The 11,262-nt window shown below is 34.2% G+C and overlaps 1 protein-coding gene across 1 annotated transcript; it reads left to right on the top strand.

Annotated features, from left to right (window-relative positions):
• Positions 1-5,247: 5,247 nt before the first annotated feature.
• LOC116106272 (probable aspartyl protease At4g16563) lies at positions 5,248-7,262 on the top strand. Its single transcript, XM_031392614.1, has one exon. It carries the CDS (start codon positions 5,355-5,357, stop codon positions 6,807-6,809), a length of 1,455 nt encoding a protein of 484 aa, XP_031248474.1. The 5' UTR covers positions 5,248-5,354; the 3' UTR covers positions 6,810-7,262.
• Positions 7,263-11,262: the final 4,000 nt, after the last annotated feature.

Below are 11,262 nucleotides of genomic sequence, written 5' to 3' on the forward strand. Positions count from 1 at the left end.
CCTTATTTACTGTATTTTCCAGTTTTCTGGAAGCCCCTTGAATACAATTTTAGGAAAGATTCCATTTAATCAGTCATAAGAAATGATGAAAAAGAGCCTCATTTTGGTAGGCATTGGTTCTAGTTTTATCTTTTCCCGTGCTTTCTTGTGTTCATGCATAGGTTCTTTCTTATGATAGAATCTAGATTAGGAAGTATATGAAATTCAGTTAACTGTATAATGGTTAGGCCATTATACAGTATGAAATTCAGTCTTGGAACATTTGATGAAAAGAGTTAACTGTATAATGGTTAGGCCATGGTGTTTTGTCTATTTCAGCATCTATGATCTTTCTTTTGGATGGAACTTCACTATTTAGATGGACCGAATGCCATAATGATATGGCCATTGAGCCGTCCTGATAACTTTGACAAATAGTATCAAATTCATTGATTTAGTCAGTCACTTTACCATTCAAGTTTCTACTGATGTACTTCATTCATCATTCAAAAGTCAGAGATTAGTTAATTATATTCAATTTATTTATAAGTTCTTAAATGCTAAAAGTTATAGTTCAAATTGTATTTGTTCTCTATATTTTTCCACTCTTTTATCAGAGTTGAAACTGGAATTTACATAGTTATAAATACCAAGAAAGAAACAATGAGAAAGTAAGATTTATCTGAAATGACATTATTATGATTTCCGTATTATGAACCTACAGATGTCATCTCTACCTTCTCATTATCCTGTTTACTTTTTTAGTTCAGACCATATATATCAAATATGACCCTTACCCTCAACTGTTTTTGTAAGACCAACATAGAACTTTTGAAGTTCCAGTCTCATCACTTTTTAAGTAGTTTGATGATGGTGTGGCATGCCTTTGGAAAGATACCGGCTCAGCAAAAGTTTTATGATCATTACTAGAAAAGTATTCCAATTTATGGATAAGACTCTGTGTAGAATGTGAGAAAGAGGCCTATGCTGCTCTCAACCGTTGCATTTAATTTTTCCCTTGGAAATGGATGGATTTGTGTTGTTACCTTCCTAGTAAATTGTTTGGATGATGGGGACTGACATGATTTAAATGTATGATGCTGCCCATTGGAACCTGGAGAGGCAATTGCCTAAACTTCCAATGGAAATTTTGGATCCAAAGATTAAGTTTCTGTTAGGTAGGATTAGGGTAGATATAACACTCTGTTCAATTCTAACTATGTTGTAGTATTCAAGTCAATGTACTCTTGTAGTTTTCGTTGTTGTTGATTAATTCTGCTGAGCTCATTTCAGGTGATAGGAAAGTAGATGATCAGGCTGTATTACCTTTTAAGTAGATAGAAATGCCATTATAGGAGGTCTGTAGTCCTAACTTGAAATGAGTCTACTCACATGTTACTTGTGCTATGAGATTGAAGACAGCTTGCATAGCCTTAAAAGTGATCTTGTTTATAGTTTGGTACTGTTATGCACTTATGTCACCATTCTTGCTACTAGCTAGTAACTTTGGTCAGTTATTGAGTTGGTGAAAAAGGAGATATAGGTGATTCATCCTTGGTTTTGTAAGATGGATGGATAAGAAGATGAAGCATTGCACAGGCAAGTGATTTTAGGGGACGTGAATATACACAAGCATTTGCACGCATCGGCTTGAGGATTTATGTAGGATAATATTATTTTAGATTCAATGAACCTCGCCCCTATGTTGCCAGCTTTAGAGAGGCTGGAAGACAAAGACTTAAGGGGGAAAGAGGTGGCTCTTAATTGCGATCCTAAGATATGATGAAAGTTCTAGCGCCAAGCATAGGACGACTGTCATTTTTTAAAATGAAATGGGTTAGTAAAATGAAAAGAAATGTTTGTAGTTGTGCATAATGAATATATTCAGACAGAACTGTCGTTTTTGAACTCTTATTAGAGCATTTAAGAAGTTTGACTTAACAATTATGGTCCACGTAGTTATTATATCACCTAGGTAGTCTCAAGTTTTGAACGAATCCACTCGAAAAAAGATTTGATTTATCGAACATCTTTTGTTTGGCTGCTGGGCTGGGACAATGAACTGTCGGTTTGTTAGTTCTACCGGACAGAAGGTGACAAAAACGTCGCATTTCAGAGATAGGTGTCTTCCATTAGGTAAATAATTGCCAATTTGCCAAACCAGTGGGTATAGCAATTTGCCAATTTGGGTTTCTGTATGTGTTGCGTGATACCAATATTAAAGTTTTATGGTTCTGGTGACCAGAAAGTGGTTCTCTAGTTAATTTAAAGTAAATTCTTCTCAAAATCAAGTGGTATAAGCTTAAGTAGAATATAAAATATCTTTTTGGTATAACTATTGGGGAAGTTCGGTGATCCCTTGTAGCTGGCCCTTACAATAATATGAAAGGGACTAGAGTAGGACGTAGACAATTAGACATCATGGACTTTTCTTTATTTTATATAATATATCGTCCATGATTTACATAAAAACCATAGGTTATGGTTGATAGAAATTAGAAAGACGTGTTCGTCGAACATGATCTTTTTAATGGTAGTGCGCTCGCAAGTACAGCTATATTATACGTTTGAACTTTGAATTTTGAACGAACAATAATGTATTGTTTTTTTCTGTTTTAAAAAATGACAGATGATTACTTGTTTGTTTGGTTGAAGATAGTCAAGACTGGACCATCCAATGATGACACCCTTAGCTTGCATCAATGGAAAGAAAATTTCAATTTTGTTAGTGTTCTTTGATTACCCTTTTGTCCATTTATGGAACTTTTTCATATTCGAGCAATGGATATATGGAGGTAAAATCTTTGGTATTTTCAATCTTGAAGTGTTTTTGCATACAAAATTATAATTATTTGTTTTACCCTTTTTTTTTTTCAAAAAAAAAAAAAAAAGTTGTTGAGCTATGGGTTTGTTTAAAATAGTTGTTAAGAAAATTATTGCTTTCTAATCTTCCGGTTCTTTTATTTGTTAATGTTTTTGGGGAATGATTTTTAAACCCCATATTTTTTTTTCTTTTTAGCCCCCATTTTCTACCTTACATAGGGGTATAATAGTATTTAAAAAAAATCAACAATGATTCATTTAAATATTTAAAAAGTTTGGAAAAAATTTATAAAGGTGTTCATTATTTTGCTCTATATCTGAAATATTTTTTATATAAATTTTAAATATAAAATACTTTAAAAACCTAATATAAACAATTGTTGATTAAAATTATAGTAATTTTTTTGGTTATATGATCAGTTTTTCATTTAAACGATATAATCTGAAGTAGATTTCTCAAATATAAAACATAGAAAAAAAAAAAAAAAGAATAAAAGACGAATGAAGAACTCTCCAATAGATGATCAAATAGTAGTTGTGTTTAATTTAGCCTTTAGGTGTAGAAGGATATTCAGATCTAAAAATTAATTCATGCCTCAACAAAGAAATATTAATAATTTTGATCATTATCATGAGCTTCAATTTTCTTGTGAAATAAACAATTTTAATTTTATTTAATTTTTTGGTAATTACAATATAATGCTTGAAATTAAAGTAGAGGAAGAAGAATAATTTTTTTGTTATTATAATTATATCAATAATATTTTATTTGACACTGAGTTGAGTAAAACCGTGAGGCTATCGTTTATAAAATCACAGTCGAGAGTCATTGGTGGTTCGTAAGTAGTGTCAGCTCACGAGAGTCTAATCCTTGGGCATACTCTGCATGGACCCAGAATAGATTGATACATTAGTCTGCTATTTAGGCCAACTCAAGTGCCACGTGTTTCAATTTTGTTTGTATTGGATTAGCTGGCATTTAATGCTTCATGTATCTTTTATTGAACCAAAAAATGTCTTTCTCAAGACTGCTGTGCTCTCGTATGAGAGGAGATTTGAGCCAATACTTGAAAAGCAATTTTCAAAAATTATTCTTTAACGAGTTTTAAAATTAAAAATCATAAAATTATAGACGACAATGTGAGACATGTTTTTGAATGATTTTTTTTTTTTTTTTCATGAAATGGATATGAATCTTTTTATGACCTTAACTAAATCTAAAATCTATGTGAGTGGATCTTTCACTTTTTAGTTTCCTGGTTAAATCACACACATGCGTCTTTAGATTCGGTAATAGTGCAAAAATATTTTAGGCGAAATCTATAGATATTAAAGGATTGTGAAGGGGACAATATTAGGTGGGTGGATTCAATGGACCATCGTTGCGATCGAGTAAGGTACATGCACTAATGTTGCTTAGGGCAATGGAGTTTGACATGTTGACCTATGATTTATGTCAAGGGACCCTTCCTCAAGTTTAGGTCCCATCTTTCTTGTTGCCATAAACAAAATCTGACCACTTCTTTGTACAATTTTTTTGTTTAAGTCTCCTTATTTGTTAAATAGTTTAAAATGCTAGTTCTACTCTATGAATTGTTTTCAAAGTATTAAGTCGATGCCTTCGGTTTCTTACTCAGAAAGAAGTAAAATCAAAAATCAAAAGTTTTCTAGAAGTAACTTTACATTCAATTTAGGTATAGATACTGGTTTATATTACTGCATGAATAGGAGTTCCAGTTTGACAGCAGAAGAAATTCTCTGTTTCATGGGTTAAGTTCTTCAGTCCACACTTAGTTGCAAGGAAGGGACCCAATAGAAAATTGGATATTAATTTGTAGTCCACTTACTCGTTAGTAGTACTACCAATGTCTCTCGAATTTGACTTCCATAAGCTAACTTAGTGCTTCAGCTTGCCTTTACTTTTTGACTTTTTAAGTTTTATTTATTTATCATTTCTACTCTACTGCTTACATAATATTCTACCCCATTTAAAAAATATTAACCCACAGCCACCTTATTTGATTCATTAAAATAAAATCCTTTTTACAAGGCAGCAAGACTCCGTATGGGACTTCACTGAATGACGAACTGCCATTACCCATAAATATTGCAAGCAAAGTAGCTCTTAGCTAATCTAAAATAACAAGAAAACCATAGATTCCTTTCCCTTCAATTTGAAAATATCAATTCAGATTTTAAATTTGAGTCCCACCTTGAGCACCTTTTTGGAGAGACAAATTTAAATTAAAAGAAATTTACATAAGTGACATTCCTCAAACTATCCAGTAGCTAACCCAGCACAGTAGTATTTAACGTTTGTTTCAAGAATTAACAGCCACCTTCACAGTTGTTAACTCTTATGATTATTATTAATTCACCAACTTAATTAAGCAGATAAACATTGGTTTAATATCACTAATTAAAAGCCTTATTAATCCCACCAAGTTGTCCAACAATTCACCACCGGAAGCTTCCCCCCATCATCTTCTTATACACTCCCCACTCCTCCCTCAACAAACTTCAAACTTTTCTCTCTTTCTCACTCTGAATTCATGGCTACTTCCATTTTTATGTTTAACTTATTAGTTCTGATATCATCACTCTTCCCTGCATCATCATCCCAAGTTGTTCTTCTACCTCTAACCCACTCCCTTTCCAAAGCCCAATTCACCTCCATCCACCACCTCCTCAAATCCACCACTACCCGCTCCGCCACCCGCTTCCACAGCCACCACCATCGCCACCAACAAGTCTCTCTCCCTCTCTCGCCTGGCAGTGATTACACTCTTTCCTTCTCTCTTGGCAACTCCAACTCCTCTGTTTCTCTCTACCTCGATACCGGCTCCGACTTCGTCTGGCTCCCTTGCCACCCTTTCGAATGCATTCTCTGTGAGTCGAAACCCGAAAAGGCTCAACCTTTAACCATTTCCTCCACCGCCTCGACCCTCTCTTGTCAATCCCCTGTTTGTTCTGCAGCTCACTCTTCTCTCCCCACTTCAAGTTTATGCGCTATTGCTAAATGCCCCCTCGACTCCATTGAAACTTCTGATTGTAAATCTTTCTCTTGCCCCCCTCTTTATTATGCTTATGGAGATGGCAGCTTGATTGCCACACTCTATAAAGATTCTTTATCCATGCCAGTCTCTTCACAGAAGTCTTTGGTTCTTTCTAACTTCGCCTTCGGTTGCGCCCACACCACTCTGGCGGAACCCGTTGGTGTTGCCGGTTTTGGTCGCGGTGTACTCTCATTTCCAGCTCAGCTTTCTTCTTTATCTCCTCAACTGGGCAACAGATTTTCTTACTGTCTCGTCTCTCACTCGTTTGATTCTGACAAAACCCGTCTTCCAAGTCCGCTCATTCTTGGCCGCTATGAAGATAAAGAGAAAGTTATAAACGGGGACGAAACTGAGTTTGTGTATACTGAAATGTTGGATAATCCGAAACATCCATATTTTTATTCCGTTGGGCTGGACGGAATCTCGGTTGGGAAAAAGAATATTCCGTCTCCTGGGTTTTTAAAAAGAGTTGACAGGAAGGGAAATGGAGGGATGGTGGTGGATTCAGGGACGACTTTTACTATGTTGCCGAAGAGTCTATATGACTCAGTAGTGGCTGAATTTGATCGTCGAGTTGGAGGGAGTCATGAGAGGGCTAGCGGCATCGAGGAAAAGACGGGGCTGAGTCCGTGTTATTACTTGGAGAAGGTGGCGAATGTGCCAATGGTGAAGTTGCATTTTGTGGGTAATGGGTCGAGTGTGGTGCTGCCGAGGAGGAATTATTTTTACGAGTTTTTGGACGGTGGAGATGGGTCAGAGAAGAAGAGGAATGTGGGGTGTTTGATGTTGATGAACGGTGGTGACGAGAAGGAGTTGAGTGGTGGGCCAGGGGCTACTCTAGGGAATTATCAGCAACAGGGGTTTGAAGTGGTTTATGATTTGGAGAAGAGAAAGGTTGGGTTTGCTAGAAGGAAGTGCGCATCTTTGTGGGAAAACTTGAACAAAAACTAAGATACGCAGGGCATTTGCATTTTGGTTTTTGACTTGTGGTAAGTTCATGGTTTGGTTTCAGTGAGCACTTCATTTTTTGCTTTAAAAATAAAAACTCCACAAAAGATGTATATATAAATGTCTATAATGTCACTTTGCCTTGCATATACTGTATAATATAAGGTGGATATTTAAAGCAAAAAATGAAGTGTGGGCAATGGTTCTACTTCTATGTTTACATTCTATTGTAAAATATTGTGATTCTTTTGAATAAATTTTCTACTGATAGTAAATAGTAACCAAAGCAAAACTTAAAAGACAGATTTTAAATTTTTGTATTGGGGATTATTTCCCATTTGTCCATGATGAGGTTCTGTTGGATATAGGGCCCAGAAAGAATCCTTTATCCTTTCTGGGACCTCATACATAGTTAATTACTATTCAAATTCATGTACGTAGCTGATTCTTCGTCCAATGTAATTTTAATTTTGTATTGTTGATTGGAGACGCGATTTACTGAATCAGGTTTTAAATTTCTGTGCAAATAGAGGGTCATATGCCGTGAACCCAGAAAGTGATATTACTTAACAAATTGATCCGATCCCTTAAATATAATCTTGTTCTTTGTTTAGTGTTCAGAACCAACACTTTTTGTCACATCTACTAGGAGGCGGGTTTTAATTGTGAAGTAATGAATGACAAAATTAATGTGGATTAAAGTGATGTGATGACTGATGACCGTCAAATCACAACAAAAAAACAAAAATAATTATAGTCTTTTTCACTTTTTGTTGTCATCCAATGGGATGCATTGGGCGGAGATATATGTACACAATCCAAAGTGAGTCAGTCTCAGAGCTGGGCGGGCTGACTCACTCTTGCAATGCAAACCAGCTGTTCACCTTAGGTAGACCCTATCTACCTAATCACTGATGTGCTGGTGCTTCAACTCAGCATGCGTGTATTAAACGTTCTAGTTTTTTAAACCCTCAATTTTCTAACAAAATCCACAAAGAATGAAAAATCATCATCATATTTGACAAAATTATTCCCTCTGTTTGGTAATCTTTTTTAAAACACTATTCTACTATCTTATTTAATGTAAACAGTAAAAGTATATGTTTGTTCTAATATTCGCATAATCACATGCTCTCATTCAAAATTCAATCATATTTCTTTTTAACTTAAAGCATACCATTACCTTTCACAATAAAAATTTATAAATTAATAATAATACCCCTATCCACCCAAGCCATTGTTGGCTGCTAGTAACCACCGAAACAATGCAAGATCGATTAGATCTGACTGATTATTCACTGATCTTATCGGAAATAGTCATATCTACGGTCAAAGATTTGTCTGTCATTGACGATTAGACTTTGGCCTTTAATGACAGCCAGATAAATCTATTTGGTCGTTGAAGACGACCATATTTTGGCCATTAACGATGGCTAGAAATTGACTGCCAAATTTTGGTTATAGATCTAGTCGTTTTCGACCATATACATGATAGATCTGGCTAGAAAAGATCAGATCGGCGTATGATCAACCAAATACAGCTAGTCATGCGCCATTCCGACGATTGCCCATTATCGCCCGGTGGTGGCCGACTGTTGGCAATCGGTTGAGGGGGTATGAGTGTTTTTGTTAATTTATAAACTTTTATTGTTGGGAAGTATTAGCTAAATTAACAAATCTAAATGGTTAAAAAAATATAAGTATTTTCAGAAAATGTTTTACAAAATGTAATAAACACATTCTTATAATCCTACCTTATTTAATTTAATCTTATCCTATCTTATATAGAATAATTATTTTGAATATTATATTTCAAATAATGTATCAAACAGACCTAGTTTATTTTCTTGATTACTTTATAGTTTACTTAAATTATTGATTATACTACTTTATTTTACTTAAGAGATTTTAAAATTTATATAAAAACTTAATGTGCGTTCTTATAAACTAAATTTTCAATATATAAAGGCTTGATATTTAAATTTTTACTTAAGAAAAACGAATCAAAGTTCTAAAGTAGGTTAGGTGCTCTATAAATGACTTTTCTTACTCGTAATTTTATTACTTTTATTTTTGATAAATTAATTTTATTTAATTTAGTTCGTTTATTGGCTCTCCTCACGGATTTGCTGGCTACGTCCGTGTAGTGAGAGAAGGTATGTGATGATTTTATGAAATATGGAGAGGTATGAGGGATGATTTCTAATAATTATAAGGGTTATTTGGTTAGTTGTTTAAACTTTAGAGGGTGGTGATGGCAAGGATTTTAATACAATAAACGTGTGATGATAGAGAGAGCTTTTGTCAGCGATTTTGGAAGCACCGGTCGATAGAGGCGGAACGGAAAGTAGTTTTGCTTCACCTAAACGATGCAATGCAAAAGCCCTCTTGTTTTTAGCTACCTCTATTATTGTTTTGGTTGGGGGATTTCTAATTATTTCTTTTCTGAGTGCCATTTTAATAAAAAAATAAAAAAATCATTTTTAAAGTAAATTCTCTAATTCACCTACATAACTTCATTAAGTTTAGCTATTATATTAATGTTTTGTTTGGTGAGGTTTAATATAATTAAGAGAGGCTTCATGAAAGGAGTAATTCTTAATTAACAAATATCTATTAAACCTTTTTTATTAATTAAAAAAAACATTTATTACTCTTTTTTTTTTTATTAATTAGTTATATAACTTTTTTATTAATAAAAAAAAAGTATTCTTCAACTCTATTATTGGCTTGACTAGCCAAGTAATCAAATTGAGAAGAGTGAAGTGTGGGGGTCCACATGTACACGTGGCGAAAAAGACGAAGATGCTGTCGAGAAGTTTTAGGTTAGGAGATGACGTCAACTGGTTCGATTTTCCGAAGAGCTAATTTGGTGTCTGTGAGTGTGGATACAGCCAGCTGTCGCCATACGTGTGCTTTAAGATTCTTCTCCAAGTTTATTCTTGTGGGCCCCATTCGACACGTGTGGGTTCCACTTTATGCTTTCCGACACCATTAATATGTATATATATTATTATATATGATATTTCTCTTGGGACCTTTATCCCCAATAATTAAACGTGCTTTTAAACTATACCTAAGTTTGTTATAATGACTTTACCATGGTAAGTTAGTAATAGGATTTTAACCCTTGTTTAAAATGATATATAATTGATCATCTGCCGTTTGTGTTTGTTTTGACTATTGATTGGAATTGATTGAATGGTGGTTGATTGATTAAAAAAATTAGATTAGATGGAAGTGGTATTTGTAGATGATAACATCTACTTGAAATTATCATTGAGATATTGAGCCATTAACAATAACGAATTCCTACAAAGAGATATGAAAAACCAAACACCGATTTAGTGTCTGTCGTAGGGTTTCGATGCTGAGCTTCATTAAGATATTCTCAGATCCATTTATAAAGGGTCTCAGTGTAGGGTTTCACTAGTTTGGGCTAGACTCATTTTATCCCCAACAATACATGTATATGTAACCCTAAAATTATTAAAAGCAAGAATTATTAACATACATATTTTCAATAAAATTAAAAACATAATATTTAAAATTTTCAAAGAAGTTCTTTACTATACATTAATTTTTTTTTTCCCATTTGCTTCATGCGCTTTGCCATAACCACATCCTGAGCAATTTTAAACACCATACTTTTATCATTCCCCAGATATGTCCCAGTCTATCTTCTACCGTGCGTATTACATTCAGTTACTCGTGTCCCTTTTTGGGCCCTGTTCTTATGTGGCAACTGGAAACGAGTATAATTTCCCTCACAAACAAAAGAAAAAAGACAAATGGTTCTTTCTTTTTTCTGTTCCTGTGATGAATTGAAAACGAAACACTTGGTTCTTATATTAGAAATCCAACCAAAAGTCTGTTGTGTCCATTTTTTGTTTAGTTGGATGGATATAAGATGATATGTTCATTTAAATGAAAATTATAGTCCCAAGAATCATCTTCCTGTGAAGAAAAACAATAAAATACTGATGGTAAATACAATCACATCTTGGAGGAAGAGGAAGAAAGATTTTATAGGTTTGTGAATTGTGATCTTTGACCATATTTTATTCAAAAAATCAGATGAAGTTGATATTAACTAAACAATATTCTGGCTTTCATGTTATAGATGGCCAGTTGGAGGTATTTAGAACCACCCCAACTTCTAATTAGCAAATAGGCCCATGAAAGTTTTCTCCCATTCTTTACACAGCCCAACCACATCCCTTCCTTTTTTTTTTTAAATTTTTTCTTAAAAAATATGTTTAACAAATATTAAACACGAAAGAATAACAGAGGTCACAGTTAGGGCTTGGGCCCGCCCTTTTCCCGCCACGGGAGAAAACCTGATTCCTTAATTCCTCTTCAAACTCCTACACTAACAGCTTCCTTTTGAATCCACCATTTCTGTTGTTGCGGCTATGGAGTTTGCATACTCACTTTTCTTTTTCTTTTTTCTTTT

Source organism: Pistacia vera, unplaced genomic scaffold (assembly GCF_008641045.1).
Source record: "Pistacia vera cultivar Batoury unplaced genomic scaffold, PisVer_v2 Contig511, whole genome shotgun sequence".
NCBI classification, from domain to species: Eukaryota; Viridiplantae; Streptophyta; class Magnoliopsida; order Sapindales; family Anacardiaceae; genus Pistacia; species Pistacia vera.

Excerpts from the sequence above, each read along its gene's own strand:
- LOC116106272 (XM_031392614.1), top strand. The coding sequence starts at position 5,355 with ATGGCTACTTCCATTTTTATGTTTAACTTATTAGTTCTGATATCATCA.